This window comes from Bos taurus, chromosome 11, assembly GCF_002263795.3.
Source record: "Bos taurus isolate L1 Dominette 01449 registration number 42190680 breed Hereford chromosome 11, ARS-UCD2.0, whole genome shotgun sequence".
In the NCBI taxonomy this organism is placed as follows: Eukaryota; Metazoa; Chordata; class Mammalia; order Artiodactyla; family Bovidae; genus Bos; species Bos taurus.
In genome coordinates, this window is record NC_037338.1 from 30,247,985 (window position 1) to 30,271,153 (window position 23,169).

The following is a 23,169-nucleotide window of genomic DNA, read 5'->3' on the forward strand; positions in this document are numbered from 1 at the left end:
GGCACAGTGGATGCACAACTATTACTTAAGTTTCAGTGTATGACACAGTGATGCAAAGTTTTGTTTCCACTTCTAACAAACAACTGTAAGAAAGTTCTTCTATATAAAGAAGAAAAATGAGCAATTCTACACTTTCTTTTATCATACAGTTTGCCAAAAATACTAAATTCCAAAATATACCATCTTCACCCATTCTCGTTTACTTTAAACAAGTCTTCTTTGATCTTCTCTGCCATGATACAAACTTGAATGACTCCCACTTGCCATTGTTAAATTCTACTCAGTTCTTATTTTTTTTTTTTTCAAAAATGTAGATCAATTACTAGTAACTTAGCTGCCACCAGGGAAGCCCATACACATACACACACACACACACACACCAATCCTCAAGCTACAACAGGTGACTATGTCTTTCCTTTCCCCCACTTGCTTACTCTTAAGTGTTAAGAGCCTCATAAGGCCATGTGTTCTTACACATACATACACATGTATACATACACACACAATTATATAGTATGGATGCAAGATACAAAATCAATACTTGAGTGCAAAAAGAGTTCTCTTATCTAAACCCAAGTAGAGTCAGCAAAGGCTAAACTGATTCAAGTCAGCCAGCAACACGTCGTACTAAAGAAACCAACACCAAAGGCTGAATTCACATAGTTCCTCACAAACTTTCAGCAGTCAAAGATTGATACAACCCAACTCAATCATCTGAGGGTTGAGTGTACACTACAAGAAAGCTATATTATCACCATTACCAGAAAAATAATTTTAAAGCAGTTTCTTACCCCATTTCTACCACTCAAATTATTTCTAAACTTTGGGAAAAGTTGCCTTTCCTCACAGAAAAGATGAATGGCACCTCATCTCTAATGAGACGTGAAAGTATACATTAAAAAAATTTTTTTTGGCCACACAGTGCATGCAGTATGCAGAACTTCCCTGACTGGGGACTGAACCTATGCCTCCTACATTGGAAGTACACAGTCTTAACCACTGGGCCACCAGGGAAGTCCCATTAATGTTTTAAGGTTCTCCAGTTGACAGTGTTTAATGTTTTCTCCTCTGTTGAACACGGTCATACCATTTTCCATTTGCTAGAAAAGCAGAACATTTGACAATTGGATTTTTAGAACCTGAGAGAATAAGCAACTAACTTACATGATATGATTTAAGTTTGCTTTTAACTATACTATCTTACTTTCATATCTTTTAAAATAAAAAATACACAACATATTCATTTTCAAAGTAAATACTTTCAATATTTGCCTTCAATTAAAATAAATTAAGTAAAGGAAGTTAGTTGGTTTCATTTCTCTATTTTCTAAGGATTAAGTTCAAGCACATGTATTAACCAAACTTATACAAAAACCTCAAGCTATGCATGTAAAGACATCAAGTTATGCATGTTAGGACACCAAATTATGGTGAGAAAAGAGTAAAGAGTACTTAGTCTACAAATCTGTCAAAATTCCCACTGAAGTCTAATTTAACTCGTATGTTTCTTTCCTGAAATAGTCCAATCTATAACTATGAGCTAAAAAATGACTTAACACCCTTTATTCACAACTTATGAGTAAGTCAAGGGAAATCTAACCTTCTTTGTACAATGACTGCTTAGTGATCTCATCAACAAACTGGAAAAACATGTGGGCCAATCACTGCAATCTCATCTGGAAACATGAAGTAAAATTATGATCAGAAAGCTACTTAGAAATGTGAAACCAAATGACTTAACTATCAATGGCATCGTACTACTATAACATCCATCAGATAGGTGGGATAGGATAGAAGAGTGACTTGCTGCAAGGGTTAGGAGATTCCTTTCTCTGGAGGTGATGAAGATACTCGGTCAAATGTATTTCAGTATCTCCTTTTGATGTAAGGACTAGGATATATAAATCATTTTTTAAATTCTCTGCTACTAAGTACGATCACTGCTGTGTCACAGTCATCGTACAGAATTGCTAAGAGGGATAGTATATAAGAAAAGTATCTGGCACATACTCTAGTACGTAAGAAACAGTCATGTTTATTACTCCAAATACCCATTTCTTCTGTTATTCTTTTTTCAAAGAATATTTCAATTCATTAGATATAAGATTACTGATTTACAATTGCAAATCAGTTTCTCTGAGGTTATACCACATCACCTGGACTGCATTTTGGGATATGTCAGAAACTCTTCAGTGACTCATACATACTTTATTTCTTAGGTTTAGTTTTATAAATGGCTGCTTCTGTTCCATACTATTATTTTTAGTATTTAAAAGAGCTGCTATTTATTGAGCATCTACCATTCGATAGGTACTTCACTATCTCTTATCTTTAAATTACTGTCAGACAAGTGTTACCATCCCTATTTGAAAGATAATAGAGTAAGGCTCAGAGCGGTTACACTTCTTGCCCCACATCACACACACACAGGTCATTAGTGGTGTGGCTAAGTTTAGCACCTACCTCTAGTTAGTGCGAACTCTGAGCTCTTTCCAACATACTATCTCCAATCGTCTCATCCCTTATATTTTACGCCTTTATAAATTTGCTTTCAGAGGATAACAACTACAATTTGGGAGCACCCTGCTTACAACCTCACATAATAACCAGTTTTCTGGAAGACAAGAATGCACTTCCAATGACTGATAAACGAGAAATGGAAGGTCTAAAACAGAATAACCCTTCAGAGACCAATGGGACAAGATAGACACAAAATACGAGTAACTTGTTAGGAATAAAAAAGAGAACAGTTAAGACAGCAAGAGACCTCAAGGTGAAATAACTTATTATTATAAATTACTTCCAAAATTAAAACAGAGGAAAAGACAGAAAATACTCACTAGCTTTGAATTCTGCCAAATTTAAGTTCAGGGATTCTCACTAACAGATCAGGATCTACTGGTCATTCTTGCCTTACCTGATAGATCTCCAAGCTGGTTAGCCTTTCCTTGGGTTTGCCAGAATTTCCAGTTTAAAAAAAAAAAAAAGAGGCAAGCAGTATAGGGACAGGCCTTAGGCCTTATCAGCAGAACTCTAACATCAGTATTGTCACTATTGCATTTCTATTCCTCAAATAATTTTTAAGTGTTGAGAAAATAGCCCCCCCCCCCCAGCCCCAACACACACACACAGTTAAGTGGCATTCCTCTTACGGATGTAAATATTTCGAAGGGTTAGCCAGAAGATGGAAGAGCAGTGACTCATGGTACTTAATTCCTAAAAGAGGAAAAATCAGATTCCTTGTCCAGAATTCTTCTATCTGGAAAGATTGCAGAAATTCCTTACTCTGTAAGTAGTAGGGAGAACTTACAGGTAAAATATAATGGGCTAGGACAACTCCACAGAGAAGTGTAACTAGGACGCATGACTAGAACACTAAAGAGCTTCCTGACTGCTCCACAGAATATGCAGCCACTAAGGAATATTTTATGTAATACTATATATTCACCAAATTATTTTAAAAGCTCACTTAAAAAAAAAAAAGCAACAACTATAAATCCAGGATCATAGGTGAGATTTTAATCTCACAAATAGGAGATTACACAGACTGATTACATTTTTACTCTATATGATTATTTCAGACTAGAAATAGCAAAATCCATTAATATACTGTTATAATTCATTAAATTCTTGAACTATATATAATAACCCAGTTAAAATTTCAACATTTCAACTTTATGAATTTGCCAATAACTAGGCAATTACACTTATTTTCCAAAACTTTCATATCAAGATTTTCATAAGTCAAACTTCATCTTTTATTAAAACATAATGAGAAACTAGTAACAGACATAGTAATCAATAGGTTGATTCCAGGCAGGAAAATTTGGGAGCTGAAGGCAGTTGTAGGAAAAAGACTTTTGAATTTTAAATCATGTGCATTTAATACCTAATCAAAGTAATCAATTTCAACTAAATCCTAAAAATGCTCAGAATACGTAGCACTTCTGCAGATGTGTAAGCGTTCCTCAGACATATTTCTAAAACAAGACTGCCAAATAGATTTCATGATAAATTCAGCAGAACAAGTCGCAAAAACTCATTCGGGATTTTAAAAGAAAACAAATATATAAAATCCAACCCCACATACTTTCAGTTTCACTGAAGCTGGAATATATTATCAAAGTATTCCTATGTGGAACACAAATTATTTTCTACTAGCTAAAAGTAGTATGTGAAATCCTAAACCCAAGATTTAAAATAAAAGCCTAAAAATGCTAATGATTTGTATTCCATCTTTAGACAGCAGACCGCTTCAGATACCATGCGAGAAGACAGCATTCCATGGAACACCCAGGCTGATTATCTCCCATTTGGGGTGTAAGCAAATCTCCTGCCTTTAAAAAGTCCGCATAAGATTTCACTCCATATGGTTTGTTTCACTGGCCATTACAACACTCAAACATATATACATTTTAAAAGGAGGTATCAAGGAAATTTTTAAGACTAACCTGTGGGCACAGAAGCAACTAAAAACCAGTTCCGACAGAATTTTTGCTTGAAAATACTTTCCTATAACTTACTACCACTCAGAAGCCTAAAGTCCACCCTTTACATGAAATAAATGATTTTATATACAGATTGAGTTAACTTGTCTTAAAACAGTGAGTCTCACTTCAGTTCCCTACTCTGAAAGCTCTCTGATCCACTATTATGTAACTCTATCCAAGATTCTAATGCAAGGGTTACATATCCATTAAGAGTTAGTAAAAACTAAAACGGGCCTATGCATAAGCTTAGCTGTAGTTCCTTAATTACCTTGTCAAAATTATGAAACCGAGTATATTTTCAAACCAACAACAACCAAACCTTTCCTATTCAAACCAGAAATAGTGACACTTTGCATACTTCGTAAAATTGTTAAAAGAGTATTCTTCTTGGCTAACTTCTGATCATTATGAAAACTGTACATTTAAAATTAAAAAAAACGCCAGTTTTCAAAGAATTACTATTTTTTACATAACACTAGCAAACTTTTTCTAATTTTAGTCTTTTAATTCATCTTAAGGCCATTTATTTGCCCTCCAAAAAGACCCATAGCATTTTCCCTGAAGGCTAATCAGCAGTTCTTTTCCTCTCTGTGCCAACATGGAACAGTTTCTACTAGCAGCAGCAAAGCAACAACAATTCTACAGTGAATTTGATTTACCATTTGGTTGGGCACATACTGAAATTCTGATTCACGAACATCTTAGTTTATGGATATCAATGAAAAGAAAAATGACACTCTGGCATGTGACCAAGTAACTTTTACTTCAAAAGGAAATAGACTTTAGTAGCTAATAATTTTAAACAAATGAAGGAAAGTGATCAAATGTAAGTACCTCAACTAAGTTGAAAATACACACAAATGAAAAAATTCAGAATTAACATTTAAAAATACACAGACTGAGTTTGGCTGAAAGAGTCTGATTCACTGTTAATGTACTGATTCACTGTAACAAATCAGTATATCTTGAAAAAGCTTACTTCTAGCAATAGAATCCTTATTACCCTAGGATTTCAACCCAATGTCATTGCTTTAAAAAAAAAAAATTAGTCAACTCTATTACATATAGTGTCAATTCTGAGACTTGACTATTATTTGAATGAAACACAGGAGAACCTTGATATGCAAATACAAAAGGAAATGATGAAACTGTACTTTTAATTAACAAAAAAAACCCCTGTAAATGTATCAAAGAAGCATTAAAACACATTTACCAGTAATGTAGCACAAGACCTCTAACTGGCTTGAAAGATCACATTCTTTCAAGCAACGTATAGTAAACTGCTTTCACAAGGACTATCTGTAACAGTAACCAGTGAAAACCGTTTAAACTATTTTTCAATTATCATCTCCCTCTTTGATTTGTTCGGTATTTTGATCACGTACAACAAAGAAACAATTTTTAAGGAAAGACTGTATAATTTTTAAAAGGCATTTAATCTTAATTCCCTCAGCCAAAGAAGGTGTGACAACCAACGCACGTAAAATTAACCTTAATCCACCAACGAAAACACGCAAAATGTCTCCTAACAATTCCCCTCCTTCTTAAAACAACAACCGTACACATAAATATGGTACTGACCTCCACCCCCAGTGAGAGCAGCTAATTAATAAACAGAATAGTTACATTTGGAGATCAAGGTGCAACACCGCATCTCCGAAACCTACCCAAATAACATCATCTAAGTAGAACTGAACATTATTTTTGCTAAAGCAAGAATCCAACCCCCGGGAGCCTCAGCCCTTAGACAATGGTGGTTACCAGACAGAGCTGCACAGTTGGGTCCAAATGACACATTTCACTAGGCCCTGGACACAACATACACAGGCACAAACACACGCACTCTCTCCCACAAGAGGCCAGTTCTAAGGAAGGGGCGTTCAAATCCCACTGGGAGACGGAGGGGCACCATGGTGGCGTGGGGGTATGCTAGGGGAGAACAAGCGAGAGGGGAGTCGATACAGCGGAAGGGTAACTGCACCGCACGCGAGGGAGGGGGCTGGAAATGGCCGATGGATTCTATATTTATTTATTTAAAGGTCTTAATTTAACGGGTCCTTCCCAGGGGTTCTGTAACTAAAGCCAAACTGCGCAGCAAACATTACGAGGTTGGGAGAAGAGTCGCCGCTCCCCCTACCCCGTGACTGGGGGGGGGAGGGGGGGGCGGGGGAAACAAGTTCCCCGGCCAACACCACCGACCACTCCAACTCCCCCTCTCCCCTCCTCCACAGGAAGGGGGAGGCTAACAGAGAAAAGGGGGAAAAATAAGTTCCCCAGCCATCCCTAACCACCCGATCACTCCCAGTTGTCCCCCCCAATCTTCCATTAGAAACAGGAGACCAAACCGTGGAAGGCAGCCGAAATAGGAGAGATCCCACCCTTCGCCTTCCCCCCACCCACCAACAGACTGCTGCGGGGTCCGTAAGCAAGCTCAAAAACCAGAGGGATGCGTCGGGGGAAGAGGGTGCCGAGCCCCCGAAACCAAACAAAGCGCGGCCTGAGCTAAGAGCCCAGGCGAGTCGGGAAGCCGCGGCTTTTCCTGCCGGCCGGGGCCCGGGCTGAGCTGACACTGCGGCACCGGGGGACCCGCCTCCGCTCTGCCTCCCTTCTCCCACCCCCCAGTCGCACAAGCCGCCCCCGCCCGCCCGGCCTCCCTCCCCGCGGGTCCCGCCGGCCGGGCGCCCGAGCCGGCGGGCGGCGGGGAAAGAGCGCGGCCTTACCCCGCTCGCCGGCGTTGTTCCGCTCCTGGGGCAGCGGCGGAGGCGGCGGTGGCGGCGGCGGAGGCTGTTGCTGCTGCTGCGGCGGCGGCGGAGGCTGCTGCTGCGGCGGCTGCTGCTGGGGCGGCTGCGGCGGCGGCTGCTGCGGAGGCTGCTGCTGCTGTTGCTGCACCGGGCGCGGCCGCGACACTCGCCTGGGTCTCCGGTTGGCGGCTCGGACGGAGTTCATTTGCCGGGCTGAGGTGGCGGCGTTGGCGGAGGGACACACACACACACACGCACACGCACCGCGAGCTCCGGGGCGGGAGAAGGGGGTGGGGAGAGGGGGGGAGGAAGGAAAGGGGGCGAGGGGAAGGGGAGATGGTAAGGGCGGAGGGGCGAGCGGGACCCCGAGTCAAGAGAAAGGCCCGCGGAGACAGAGACCGAGCGAGGCCAGGCGGGCGGGCCTGACGCACGGGGAAGGCCGAGGCCGCCGGGCGGGGCGGCCGCGAGGGACGGAGACAGAAAGACGGGCAGAGCGAGAGAAAGAAAGAAAGGGCGTCCGCCCGCCTGGGGATCCAGAGGCGAAGCGCGGCGTCGGCGGCTGAGGACACAGACCCTGGTCCCGCCGACTCCCGAGCGGCGTCTCCGGCGGCGGGGGGAGTGGGCGGGCGGGTGAGGAAGGGAGAAGGAGGAGAAGAGAGGGAGAGAAGGGAGGGAGGGAGCAGGGGGCGCCCGGCTCTTTTTTTTTTCCTCTTCCTCCCCCCCACACCCCCTGAAAGAGATTTCTGAGAGGAATTTTTTCTCTCTTTCTTCGGCCTCTTCTCTCTCCTCCCCCCCTTCTCTCCTCGGCGAAGGGGAAATGAGTGTGAAGGGAGGAGATAGGGGGAAAAAGAGGCGTCGTCGTTCCTCCTCCTTAAAGGAGCCTTTCCTCCTCCTCCTCCTCAGCCCCGTCGCCGCTGCTTCTGCTGCTGCTCCGTGGCAGGAGGAGCCATTGACACCGCCGGAGCCACCACTCGCCCAGTCGGTCCCTCCCCGCCGCGGGGCTGGCCGGGGGCGCGGGGGAGGGCCGTGGAGCGGCGGGGGGAGGGGCAAATGGGCGGGGAAGAAGAGGGGCGGGGATTCCTGCCAAGGAGCCAATGGGAGGCGCTCATACAACCTTCGGGCCAATGGGACCTGTGCTCTTATCGCCAAGTCCCTTCCTTCAACGCCCTGTTTCCTCTCTCGGGTTTCCTCCCTCCCCCGCTAAGGAGGTGGGGGAAGGAGGAGAGGGGGAGTGTGGTGGGGCGGGTGATAATGGGGAGGTATCAGGGCATATAATAGAGCGGGGGGTGGATGAAGAGAGCGCTAGTGCGTAGCGACGGTTCTAGGAGAGGAGGTGCTCGGAGGAAAGGGCGGGGGCTGCTGATGTAATGGGGAGAAGTGATTAAGCCTTCGGTTCGCCGTTTCAACCTCTCCCCGCCCCCCTCCCCATCCGATTTTTTAAGCGGAAAAGAAAAGTAGAGCGAGGTAGCCAATCTTTGATAACTGGGGTTTTTTTGTGGTAGGTAGGTTCAAACTCTGAGCTGTAGGGAGCGCTAGAGATTCTGTACCCTGTAGTTCAGCTGAGGGTATTTGCTAAACCTTGAAGATCCACTTTACCGAGCTTTGAGCTCGGGAACCGAAGTTAGAAGTCGGTTCCTACTTGTAGTCTAAAAGGAGTCATCTAAATCTTGAAAAGATTGTGATCAATAGGGAATAGACCTTTGGTCAGTTTACTTACTGAAGACGCAGTATCTATAACGTTTGGAGAAATAATAGGTGAGAAAAGAGAAGTAAATGTGTTGAGGTGGTGATTGTTTTGTGATACACGTTTTAATTTTTTAATTTTTATTTTTTTAGATCTCACAAACTCAGAGGAAAAGAAAAGCCCCAAGGGGAATTATCTTTTGTGTCTGTATCTGGTCCCCTCGAGGTAATCTCTCTCCAGGGAAAACGTGTTTTTATTCCCTCGCTGCTGTTGTGATGACTGAAAAAGTATCCTTTCTCGATTCTTTCTCTCTCTTTTGTTTATCACCTTGTGGAAATGGTAAAACTGGCAGTTTACCTGATTCTCTGATTTTCGATCTTCAGGTGATTTCTTTCTCATTTCAGTTTGACCAGGTGCTCTGTCTTAGGTTTGAGGTGGATGACTAAGTGGTTACAAAGTACAATAAGAGAAGTAGGGGTAAGAGCGGGGAAGTGTGTGTTTTAGGAGGGGAGAGAGAAACAGTGAGAACCACTGTGGTGTCCGGTGTTTGAGTCTCTGACTTGATGTATGCCTCTGGGCAAAATACTTTACGTTTCTAGCTTTCAGGGTTCCCTCCCTTTAAATAAGAATTTACTTTGGATTACATAATACTGTTTTTAATTTTAAAATATTCTCTAATTTTGGGATGAGCTCTCTTTGGTCCTGACAATGGAGAAACTTAGATCTAAGCTTCCTTCTCAAGAAAAAAATCGAGGAGGGAGGCTTACAATGAAGAACTGCAAATGTTTATGGTGGTTAGCAAGGTACAAATGGGTACAATTTTAGATTTGGTTCAAATAAATGTAGCAGGAAAAAAGGAAAATTACATGCCTTTGTACATATTATAAGTGGACCATAACTCTTTATTTTTTCTAAAAATTTACTTTGTTTCCAGCATGCATTTATTGGTTCCTTCTGTGTATGTATTGCTATGTAAGGTGCTATGGGAGATAGCAAAAAATAAATTGCAAAATATGGGGCATAGTTTGTATTTTTTTATGGTAGTTGATTTAGTTAATTCAGATGTACAGAGAAAACATAGCTTATTCTCTGTAGCTTATCCTTCTTGAGTCCCCACATTATCCCTTTTCTTTTATAGGTAAGTGCTGAGTCTTACAGATTTCCCCACTTCCCTGTCATCCAAGATATACATGGGAGTTGAGGGATTCTGTGTAAACTGTACATAGACGGAATGTCACATCTTTGATATGCTAGATTTCCAAGTTGTAATAAACTTGGAATGATAGTTCTCCGGCATGTGGCAGTAAGATGCCTCATTTTAACAAAACCAGTATATTGTGATAATTTTCTGATAGGTGGAAGTAAAATGCCTTGATAGTGCCTTTTTCTCATTCACACAGTAACTAGTGGGCTGGTAGAAGCCTGTGGGATGGGAAGGTCAGCGGGGCATCAGGGAAAAGCCCTGAGCCACAAGTGCCAGTCCTTGTGTGGTCCTTTACTTGTGGAGTGTCTGGTATAGTCCGAAAGCAGAACTGCTAGCCTCAGTGATAAAACTGCTCCTTCTGTCCTTTCGAGAAGTTGTGCTGCTTCCACAGTGAACCATTTGCCTTATACACTGCAACCTCTGTCCTGACCCCAGGGCTCCTCAGGTCCACTGATTCCCACGATGCCATTCCATCTTCTCACTGAAACATGTTGGAACTTCTGGTTTCCCAGAATATCCCAAGTAGGTCTTGATGAACCAGGAACTTTGCTTCAAGCTCATCTACTGAGCCACCTCCTTCACCCATGTTGCATTTTTCTCCCTATGTCATGTGGAACATGCCATTAAGCTGAAAGCAGAGATCTTAGAGGACTCAGCCTCTCACAGGCATGCCCAGAGAAGCAAACAATTATCCCCATTTTTCTTGGATTTCCCCGTATCTCTGTGAATATTTCAACTATATACTTCCAACTCTAGTTTCCACACTGAGAAGGGACAGGAAGTAAGCACACTGAGTCTGATTACCTCATTCATTCCCCCTTTCTTCTTTCCATGATCTCTTAGGGCTATAAGAGATGGATTTTTCTAACACAACATTGTAAAATATGTATTTTAATAAAAAAGTTTTTAAAAAGAGATTATTTTTATTCTTCTTGTGTGACAAGAGCTTTCCTTATGTACCACATTATCTTCATTTTTTGTGATGACTTCTACTGTGCTCCCTTTTTTGGAGCCATGATGGCGGATGGGACGCAGGAGAGCTTTCCATTAACAATAATGGAATATCTACTGGGAGATGTTAAAAAATATTATCCTATCATATCACTGGTTCCTACATATTTTTAGTTTATCTTACAAAAGCATTAAACGTTAGAGACTTCTTTGTGAAAAAGTGTTTAAAGCCATTTTAAGTTAAAACAGGCCTTGGAGATCATTTAATTCTCATTTTTGTATTTGCTATATAAGGAAACTAAAATTCAAAGAAATGAGGTGACAGAAGCAAATCCCATAACTACTTAGTGGCAAAGTTAATGCCTGACAGTCCAGTGCCCTTTCCGTTCACAGATATTATAGACTTTTAATTCTCCAGTGAAACCCAAAATATTCCAAATGGTTTTAGGCATCGCCAGGTCCAGCTGTGTTAGCAGATAATCGTCAGTTAGCTGCCATAGGAGGAGAAGGCAATGGCACCCCACTCCAGTACTCTTGCCTGGAAAATCCCATGGGCGGAGGAGCCTGGAAGGCCGAAGTCCATGGGGTCGCTGAGGGTCGGACACGACTGAGCGACTTCCCTTTCACTTTTCACTTTCGTGCATTGGAGAAGGAAATGGCAACCCACTCCAGCGTTTTTGCCTGGAGAATCCCAGGGATGGGAGCCTAGTGGGCTGCCGTCTACGGGGTCGCACAGAGTCGGACACAACTGAGGTGACTTAGCAGCAGCAGCAGCCGCCATAGGAGGTATGTGTGAGAGAAAACAGCAGAAAAACATAAAGGAGATTTTTATTTGAGGGGGTGGGTAGCAGTCTTCCAAATGATTTCAATATACACTTAGCATAATTTCAGAGGACTGAGTTCCCTCAGGGTTTGCTCGCTCTTCAAGAATATTTGTGTTTGTTTTTCTCAACTAATTACTGGTGCTTAACAGGTTTGTGTACTTAAAATTATTTGTTTATAAAACTTATCACAATAGGAGTGTGGAAAAACTAAGCCCTTTAATCATTTTAATACCTGGCAGGTGATATTTACTGTGATTTTTAAATGATAATTTTTACCATTTCAAAGATTTAGCTTCCTCTTTCCCTGTCATTCCATCATCTAGTCCTAAGCCGTCAGTACTCAAGTCAGTTACATAAGACACCTGAAAGCTGCTCATTCCTTTTATGTCATTTAGGAAATTAGTTTGATCTGAATATGGTTTTCCTGAAGGAATAACCAGCTCTGTTTAAAATATCCTTGTTAAAGTATGAATGACTTACCTCACTAAGCTGCAAAAATTCATTCTTTAGTACATGCTCAGATAATATTTTATCAATTAGTAAGTGAAAATTAACTTGGAACTAAGAATTTAAATTCAGTGTATATGTGGGAAAACCTGGTAAGCATGCAATCAAATGATCCTCATAACAGAGGTTATCTGTAAAAAAAATTATAGAATCTAACTTTAATACCTTTCCCTGTGGAATAATAGAGACATCAGATCAGATCAGATCATATCAGTCGCTCAGTTGTGTCCGACTCTTTGCGACCCCATGAATCGCAGCACGCCAGGCCTCCCTGACCATCACCAACTCCCAGAGTTCACTCAGACTCACGTCCATCGAGTCAGTGATACCATCCAGCCATCTCATCCTCTGTCGTCCCCTTCTCCTCCTGCCCCCAATCCCTCCCAGCATCAGTCTTTTCCAATGAGTCAACTCTTCACATGAGGTGGCCAAAGTACTGGAGTTTCAGCTTTAGCATCATTCCTTCCAAAGAACACCCAGGGCTGATCTTCAGAATGGACTGGTTGGATCTCCTTGCAAGAGTCCAAGGGACTCTCAAGAGTCTTCTCCAACACCACAGTTCAAAAGCGTCAATTTTTCGGTGCTCAGCCTTCTTCACAGTCCAACTCTCACATCCATACATGACCACTGGAAAAACCATAGCCTTGACTAGACGAAACTTTGTTGGCAAAGTAACGTCTCTGCTTTTGAATATGCTATCTAGGTTGGTCATAACTTTCCTTCCAAGGAGTAAGCGTCTTTTAATTTCATGGCTGCAGTCACCATCTGTAGTGATTTTGGAGCCCAGAAAAATAAAGTCTGACACTGTTTCCACTGTTTCCCCATCTATTTCCCATGAAGTGGTGGGACCAGATGCCATGATCTTCATTTTCTGAATGTTGAGCTTTAAGCCAATTTTTTCACTCTTCACTTTCACTTTCATCAAGAGGCTTTTTAGTTCCTCTTCACTTTCTGCCATAAGGGTGGTGTCATCTGCATATCTGAGGTTATTGATATTTCTCCTGGCAATCTTGATTCCAGCTTGTGTTTCTTCCAGTCCAGCGTTTCTCATGATGTACTCTGCATAGAAGTTAAATAAACAGGGTGACAATATACAGCCTTGACAAACTCCTTTTCCTATTTGGAACCAGTCTGTTGTTCCATGTCCAGTTCTAACTGTTGCTTCCTGACCCGCATACAAATTTCTCAAGAGGCAGATCAGGTGTTCTGGTATTCCCATCTCTTGAAGAATTTTCTGCAGTTTATTGTGATCCACACAGTCAAAGGCTTTGGCATAGTCAAGAAAGCAGAAATAGATGTTTTTCTGGAACTCTCTTGCTTTTTCGATGATCCAGCGGATGTTGGCAATTTGATCTCTGGTTCCTCTGCCTTTTCTAAAACCAGCTTGAACATCAGGAAGTTCACGGTTCACATATTGCTGAAGCCTGGCTTGGAGAATTTTGAGCATTACTTAACTAGCGTGTGAGATGAGTGCAATTGTGCGGTAGTTTGAGCATTCTCTGGCATTGCCTTTCTTTGGGATTGGAATGAAAACGGACCTTTTCCAGTCCTGTGGCCACTGCTGAGTTTTCCAAATTTGCTGGCATACTGAGTGCAGCACTTTCATAGCATCATCTTTCAGGATTTGGAATAGCTCAACTGGAATTCCATCACCTCCACTAGCTTTGTTCGTAGTGATGCTTTCTAAGGCCCACTTGACTTCACATTCCAGGATGTCTGGCTCTAGGTCAGTGATCACACCACTGTGATTATCTGGGTTGTGAAGATCTTTTTTGTACAGTTCTTCTGTGTATTCTTGCCACCTCTTCTTAATATCTTCTGCTTCTGTTAGGTCCATACCACTTCTGTCCTTTATCGAGCTCATCTTTTTATGAAATGCTCCTATAGCCCTATCAAAAGAAATTATGTTCAAGATTTAGGATGGGCTGTGATAGACCACTGTAAATCTTTTTATTTTTTTTGCTTTTAAAAGGAGAACCCAATTTTGAAGTATTGAGAAAAGACTAGGCCAAACAATATAAGGGTGTTATATTATGGAAGGACTGGTGGGTGACTGAACTGTGGGCAGATGTGAATCAAAGACGGTGAGAAAGCCCTGCTACCTACTGGCTCTCTGACGTTGGCCAAGTTATTTAACCTCTCTATGCTTCCGTTTCTATGTCAGTAATATTGGGGTGATAATAATCCTCATTTCATGGGATTGTTGTGACAATTATAAAATGCTGAGAAGAGTGCGTAGTATGCAGTAGGAGCTCAATAAACTATTAGCCATTATTGTCACTGCTGTTGATACTGATGTTATTTCATGCACTCCTTGATGGGTTTCAAGATTACACAGACATTATATATAGGGAAGCAGGTATGGCTTGGAGAAGGCAATGGCACCCAACTCCAGTACTCTTGCCTGGGAAATCCCATGGAGGGAGGAGCCTGGTAGGCTACAGTCCATGGGGTTGTGAAGAGTTGGACACGACTGAGCGACTTCACCTTCACTTTCATGCATTGGAGAAGGAAATGGCAACCCACTCCAGTGTTCTTGCCTGGAGAATCCCAGGGACAGAGGAGCCTGGTGGGCTTCCGTCTATGGGGTCACACAGAGTCGGACACGACTGATGCGACTTAGCAGCAGCAGCAGCAGGTATGGCTCTTGTTATAAGGAAATATGACTAGAAAATGGTATTAGGAAAATATTTTAAAAGAACAAGACAACACCAAAAGGAAGGAGGCAGAGCAACAATCAGTAGAGGTCAGGCATGGGTTGAAACTGACGGCAGAAGACCTATGCAGGCTGTTTCCACTCAAGCAGTGTTTGGACTGAGGATCTTGTGGCAGATGCAGAATATTTTTTCACTATGGGAGTGTCTGAACAGGCAGTTTATGGAATATGTCAGGAAACAAATGCATGGACCTAGAAAAAGGAAGGAAGGCAGGTGGGAAGGGAAGAAAAAAAGACTGCAGCTGGAGTTTTATCTGTGTTACTGAAAAATTGGACTCATTTAATTGGTATGTTGGGCTTCCCTTGGGGCCCAGCTGGTTAAGAATCTGCTTGCAATGTGGGAGACCTGGGTTCGATCCCTGGGTTGGGAGGATTCCCCTGGAGAAGGGAAAGGCTACCCACTCCAGTATTCTGGCCTAGACAATTCCATAGACTCTATAGTCCATAGGGTTGCAGAGAGTTGGACACAAATGAGCGACTTTCACTTTCACTTAGTATGTTAAAATTTAAAAATTCACTTAGGCCTCCCTGAAAGGAGTAGGAATTATGGAAAGAAATGGAACATAGGTGGAAACAGAAATAGCAGTAAGTAATACATGAAGTGGTACAAGTTACTCAAGGACTAGAGGATTTGAAACATAAAGGAAGAGGGTTTTACAGGAGCATGTGTCAGAAGATACATGAAAGCCTCTATGATCCTGAGATTATGGCCTCTACAAGCATCCACAGAAGCTTCAGATTCAGGAATTTGTTGAGTGATCCAGCTAAGATACATTTCAGGAGAGAAGATCTTGGAAGCAAGGTTAATAGACCTAAGGAGTTCTAGAGCAGGGTGTAGTGGTAGTAGCTGTGTCATAAAGCTTAAAATCATTTGGGATCCTACTGCAGATGGACAAATAGCCAGAGAAGATCTGCTACAAGGCTATAAGCATGGATTATAGGGTTGTCTATTATTAAATGCGTCATGCTGCATTCACCACGGAAAGGGAAGCTATGTCACTCAACTAAGACCAGGCTCAATTTAACAGTGGGCTTCCAGGCCAGAAATACCAGACTCCAGGGGAAATGGAAATAGAAGTGTTCAGAACATGGGAAGGATCTCAAGATACATAAGGAAGATTTGGGTGTGATCTAGTAGACGTTGAAAATACCGCCACTGTAAACCTCCTCATGGATCTGTACCCAGTTGGGCCCTGTGCCCACTCTTGAGTTAATCTCTGGCAAGCATGAGAGGATTACTCTTAGGCCAACCAGAATTTCCCCTGAAGCTTCAGAGGTGGTCAGCTGGATGGAAGAGATGCGGGTACCTTTTTGGAAGCAGGAGAAAGACATTATGTAGAAAGTCAACTCTGACCTTAGTAAAAGCAGTTAGGTCCTCTGTCACAGGTAACCTCCTGATGGGAAATGTATCCCAGCTGAGTTTAAATTCACAAATGGTAGTTGGAAAACTGGCGTGTTCTAATAGGCATCTTGGCATGGCAAAACCCAAAATGATGTTCTCCATTTGTTGTTGTCGTTCCCTTTTACATTATTCCCCTTCTCCCAGATAATCCTTAGTCTGCTGCAGTCTCTGATAGGCAACAGCAACAAGGATCTGTATACTGGGTTCTAGGAATATCATTTTGTTTGCAAGATATTGTTACTGCCGGGGTCACATTTGCTTTTACATTAATGGGGTACAACAGTTTCAGGTGGATTATTTCAGTTTTGATGTTACTGAAGGTCCTACACCCACGTAATGGAAGAAGGCTCAGGGCGCAGTGGCTGCTGAAGGAACCCAAATCCCAAGGCATTTGAGGGAGAATCTTCTGACAGAGACTGAAAAGATCTGGAAACCAGCGAGAAGAGTAGTCAAACTTTATGGTCTTCTGAATTTAACTTACTATAGGAAGAGTAATTTATTTTGGACTTGAATTTCTGTAGTAATTTAATAATGGGGAGGGCTTCACATTATTCCATTTTCAACCATTTGTTGTTTTATTTGGACTTGTAAGAGTAATCTCTGTTGACCAGTTTTGGGCAATATTGTTAGTCATAGTTTCAGATGAGAAATAAACTAGGGAGTGAATATTTAGTCTACGGTGCACAACAGTCTTGAAGTTAAATTGATTAATGACCTGTTTTAACTCATTTTAGGAGGACTAATTTAACTGTGCATTTCATTGGCCCCAGGAAGTTACAGTGAGGAGAAGTGGTAATAACTGAGGGAGCTGCTGGTCTCTCCTAGTTGGACAATCCTGACTGAACAGAGGTTTGATTATTAAGGCCTGTTGTTAAATAGAGAATAGTTGGGTATGCGGGATGTTGGTCAGTGTCTCCCCTTGCATTTTTGCCAGAACTCATGAAGGAGGAATCTTCCATCTAAGCTTCTGTCTCAATCTACCCTCCTATTAGATGTTCTATATGGAAGAAGTGACTAGTCTGGTCAGAGACTAGGGACACTTCCTAGAGGAAGGGAAGGTGATGTTGAAAGAGGCTTTCCTTCTGTATAACTCTTAATGCCTGCTTTTTCATTTCCTACCACAGGAGCAGCAGGCTGTTTTACATATATTCTCTCCAGTGTGTTAGTCACTCAGTCACATCCTACTCTTTGTGACCCCATGGACTGTAGCCCACCAGGCTCCTCTGTCCATGGAATCCTCCAGGTAAGAATACTGGAGTGGATTGCCATTCTCTTTTCCAGGGGATCTTCCTGACCCAGGGATCAAACCCAGGACTTCTGAACCTAGGCAGATTCTGAGCTACCAGGAAGCCATTGGAGAAGGAAATGGCAACCCACTCCAGTGTTCTTGCCTGGAGAATCCCAGGGACAGCGGAGCCTGGTAGGCTGCTGTCTTTGGGGACAGCTGTCTTTGGACACAGAATCCGACACAACTGAAGCGAGTTAGCAGCAGGGAAGCCATATAGTAAGCAAATCAAGAGGTAGGGTGGGAGTGGAGGAGTGAAGGAAGACTTCTATCCTCAGGAGACCTGATCCTCCTCCTTTCCCCACTTGATTCCCAAGTTCATGGGTCTGACAGTCCAGTGTCATCCTGGCACCTGGTCAAATATGTGGACTTCCTTCAGCTCGGCTATTAATACCTAAGAACTTGAGTCTTTTTCTTACCCTCACTCTTATCTTCTCTCTTCTGGCACACTTGAGGAAGTCACAGAACTTAGATTTGGGATTGGAAAAGCAAGAGGCCTCACTTAGATCTCTTGGCCTCCACCCAACCTTGACTCAAGCTTTAAGTTGGACACTTCCTGCTTACTAATGAAATCGTTCTGGGGTTCTCATTGGGACATAGTATAAGTGTGCATACTCTCTCAGGTAAGCCAGCCAGAAGAAGAAGTGGGGGGAGGGTTTGAGTTCGGAATTCTACCCCAAGTTTCTAATACAGTTTATGGGGACAGATGATTATTTTCTACATTTTAAAACCATGGAGGGACTTTCCTGGTCTAGGGGCTAAGACTCTGTACTCCCAATGCAGAGGGCTCAGGTTCAATCCCTGGTCAGGGAACTAGATCCTGAATGCCACAACTATTAGTTCACATACCACAACTGAAGATCCTGCTTGCTGCAACTTACTTGCTGCAGCCAAATAAATAAATATTAAATAAATAAATAAAGCCATGGACATGTCTTACAGGAGGTTGTGGTTGTCGGGCTCAGAAATTCCCAAAGGAAAAATGAAGAAAGAATAAGAACTTCAGAAAATTTAGAACTGTTTTTGTGACATACAAACTATATATATATATATATAAAACTTGTAACTATATTTTGAGCAAGATTTTTGTGGCTGTAATTTAACTCTATGCTGCTGTTCAAGTTATAAGTGGTACAAAAAATGTAAAATGAAGATAATTCCAAATAAGTGGAAATATTGTTATATTCGGTGCATGTAATAAATTCTTTATTTTAACCATAAAGAGCTATACATTTTATATTAATAGAAAATGAATTTTTCTCTGCCCTCAGCTATGTAAAGAATATTGGCTTGAAGGAGTGCCAGATTACTCCTCTTCCCAGGGCTCCCATGTGACTTGAGCCAGTCCTTTCGCAGTCTTTCCCTCTATCATGTGTCTGATGTTGCTTAGCTTGTGCCACCTACTGCTCAACTCTCAAATTCCATGGCTCTTTTTGAAAAGATTAGCAATTGTAAGGAATGGTGGGGGTGGAGAGGTGGACAAGGGTAAAAACTGAAAAAATAAGGAAACCCAGCACACACCTATGAGAATGACCAAAATGCAGAACTCTCTCAGCACCAAATGCTGGGGAGGATGTGGAGCAACAGGAGCTCTTATTCATTGCTGATGGGAATGCAAATGGGTACAGCTTCCTTGAAAGACTGTATGGCAGTTGATCTTCGAAGGTGGCTCGGACGGTGAAGAATCTGCCTGCAATGCAGGGGACCCAGGTTTGATCCCTGGGTCAGGAAGATACCCTGGAGAAGGGAATGGCAACCTCCAGTATTCCTGCCTGGAGAATTTCACGGACAGAGGAGCCTGGTGGGCTATCGTCCATGGAGTCACAAGAGTCAACCCAAGTAAGTGACTAACACTTTCACTTTGGCAATTTCTTACAAAACTAACAATATTCTTACTATATAAGAGTGTGATCCAGCAATCACACTCTTTGGCATCTACCCAAGGGAACTGAAAACTTACCTCCACACAAAAACCTGCACACAGATGTTTATAGCAGCTTCACTCATAATTGATAACACTTGGAAACAATCAAGATATCTTTGAGTAGATGAGTGCATAAATAAACTGTGGTATATCCAGGTAATGTGTGTGGGTGTGTTCTCAGTTGTGCCTGACTCTTTGTGACCCCATGGACTGTAGCCCACCAGGCTCTTCTGTCCATGGAATTTTTCAGACAAGAATACTGGAGTGGGTTGCCATTTCCTTCTCCAGGTGATCTTCCTGACCCAGGGATTGAACCCACATCTCCTGTGTCTCCTGCATTGGTAGGTGAATTCTTCACCACTGTGCCACCTGGGAAGCCCAGTGGAATATTAGTCCACACTGAAAAGAAATGAGCTATTAAGTTGTGAAAAAACATAGAGGAACCTTCAGTTCAGTTCAGTTCACTCGCTCAGTTGTGTCCGACTCTTTGTGACCCCATGGACTGCAGCACACCAGGCTTCCCTGTCCATTACCAACTCCGGGAGTTTACTCACACTCATGTCCATTGAGTTGGTGATGACATCCAACCATCTCATCTTCTGTCGTCCCCTCTCCTCCTGCCTTCAATCTTTCCCAGCATTTCTGTCAGATGAGTCAGTTCTTCACATCAGATGGCCAAAGTATTGGAGTTTCAGCTTCAGCATTAGTCCTTCCAATGAATATTCAGGACTGATTTCCTTTAGGATGGACTGGTTGGATCTCCTTGCAGCCCGAGGGACTCTTAAGAGTCTTCTCCAACACCACAGTTCAAAAGCATCAGTTCTTCTGTGCTCAGGTTTCTTTATGGTCCAGCACTCACATCCATATGTGACTACTGGAAAAACCATAGCCTTGACTAGACGGACCATGGTTGGCACCTTAAATGTACCTTACTAAGTGAAAGAAGCCAATATGAAAAGGCTACACACTTGTATGATTCCAACGTTATGGCATTTCTGGAAAAGTTACAACTGTGGAGATGGTAAGAAGATTAGTGGTTGCCAGGAATTAGGGAGGAGGAGGGGATGAATAGGCAGAGCACAGGTGATTTTTAGGGCAGTGAAACTACTCAGTATGTATATGGATTCATGTTATACATTTGTCTGAACCCATAGGATGTACAACACCAAGAGTGAACCCTAATGTAAACTGTGGACTTTGGGTGATAATGATGTGTCAATGCGGAGAAGGCAATGGCACCCCACTCCAGTACTCTTGCCTGGAAAATCCCATGGATAGAGGAGCCTGGTGGGCTGCAGTCCATGGGGTCGCTAGAGTCGGACACAACTGAGCGACTTCCCTTTCACTTTTCACTTTCCTGCATTGGAGAAGGAAATGGCAACCCACTCCAGTGTTCTTGCCTGGAGAATCCCAGGGACGGCGGAGCCTGGTGGGCTGCCGTCTATGGGGTCGCACAGAGTCGGACACAACTGACGTGACTTAGCAGCAGCAGCAGCAGATGTGTCAATGTAGGTTCATCACTTGTGACAAATGTACCACTCTAATTCGGGGGGTGGGGAGCGGAGATATATGTGTGAAGATAGGGGTAATGAGAAATATCTATACTTCCTGCTCAATTTTACTATGAATCCAGCTTGCTCTAAAGAAATAAAGTGCACTAGAAAAAAAAAAATACAAAGCAAACTGTTTTTCTAAAGGAGAAAAAATTCAGTTTTCTGTTTTATTTTACAAAATAACTATATTGCCAAAAAGAATGTCCATTCGTATGATGGACATTCACTCTCCAAATGCTGCTCCAGAGGGAGAAGAGTGATAAGCCTCATGCACGTGTCAACTATGTCAAGTGATGTTAGCTCTGGGGGGTTCCTGCCACTATCGGTTCAAGTCAAGTGTGCAGTGAATCATTAAGATCGGCATTCAGATTTATTTATAATACAATTGTTGAGAAAATGTTAGTGTTTTTGTTTACTCACAGCTGGAGAAGGGGCCTTGGTGTGAAGGTCAAGTTCAGTTCAGTCGCTCAGTCGTGTCCGACTCTTTGCAACCCCATGGACTGCAGCACACCAGGCTTCCCTGTCCATCACCAACTCCTGGAGTTTACTCACACTCATGTCCATTGAGTCGGTGATGCCATCCAACCATCTCATCCTCTGTTGTCCCCTTCTCCTCTAGCCTTCAATCCTTCCCAGCATCAGGGTCTTTTCAAATGAGTCAAGTTTAGGGGTATGCAAACCTCAGGGAGTCTTAACCAGTCCATTCTCATAACTTCCCCTCCCCCATTTCAAGACAGCCTTGGAACTAGAAATTAACACAGAAGCAAAATTAGGGAACTGATTTTTTGGTATAAGTAAAACCGTCCAAGCTACTACTTACCTAGGATCATAAATGAAAGGAATCAGACTTTTGAAAACAAACAGATCAACAGATAAAAACACCTTTTAGAATTCTAATAGTCCTAGTTTAAAACCCTTGGTTAAAAAGTAAACAATTAAGAGGTACTCATCAAAGGTAGATAGTTTTTATAGCATAGAAGCTTGTAATTTTGGGGTGGGGGGTTGGGAACACTACTTGCAATCTATCTTGTTCTAACAAGAAGGTAATAGGGCTCTTCTGTCATTTCAGACCTCATTTAAAGGGCCAGGCCTCACCACAGGCAATGTCTCCTTTGTGATACAGATCAATTTTATTCTGTGACTTATTTTAATGAATGCTTAATATAAAATTTGGGGTATTTTTGTTTTAAAGCATAGTTCGATGGCTCAGCGGTATAGAATCTGCCTGCAACGCAGGAGATACATGAGACGCGGGTTTGATCCCTGGATTGGGAAGATCCCATGGAGGAGGAAATGGCAACCCACTGCAGTGTTCTTGCCTGAAAAATCCCACAGACAGAGGAGCCTGGCAGGCTACAGTCCAAAAGGTCACAAAGAGTTGGACATGACTGAGTGACTGAGCATGTCTTACTCGTCTTCAGGTCAAAATCCTTTTGGGAAGTAGGCAGGACAAGGGTTACTGCTAAGTCACTTCAGTCGTGTCCGACTCTGTCCAACCCCATAGACGGCAGCCCACCAGGCTCCCCCATCCCTGGGATTCTCCAGGCAAGAACACTGGAGTGGGTTGCCATTTCCTCCTCCAATGCAGGAAAGTGAAAAGTGAAAGTGAATCTGTTCAGTTGTGTCCGACTCTTATCGACCCCATGGACTGCAGCCTACCAGGCTCCTCCACCCATGGGATTTTCCAGGCAAGAGTACTGGAGTGGGGTGCCATTTTGCGCACCTAAAAAATGAGGGTCTGGTAAACAAATAGACCAGATATTCTTTATCTGATAAGCCACCTTTCAAACCCTACTTCTTGAACCTAAATGTTTTCCCCTATTCCCCGTGACTGCAGCCTCTAGTATCCTACCTTTGATGACTTGGATTCTGATCACATTTTGTTCCT

The 23,169-nt window shown here is 42.7% G+C and overlaps 1 protein-coding gene across 3 annotated transcripts in view; it reads right to left on the bottom strand.

The window, feature by feature from the left end:
* FBXO11 (F-box protein 11) overlaps positions 1–8,056 on the bottom strand; it is a 112,618-nt gene extending 104,562 nt beyond the window's left edge. For 2 of the 3 annotated variants that reach the window (XM_024998439.2, XM_005212593.5), the window contains exon 1: positions 7,211–8,056. In XM_024998439.2, coding sequence (XP_024854207.1) covers positions 7,211–7,436 — 226 coding nt within the window. In that variant the 5' untranslated portion in view covers positions 7,437–8,056. 3 annotated transcript variants of the gene reach the window in all.
* Positions 8,057–23,169: the final 15,113 nt, after the last annotated feature.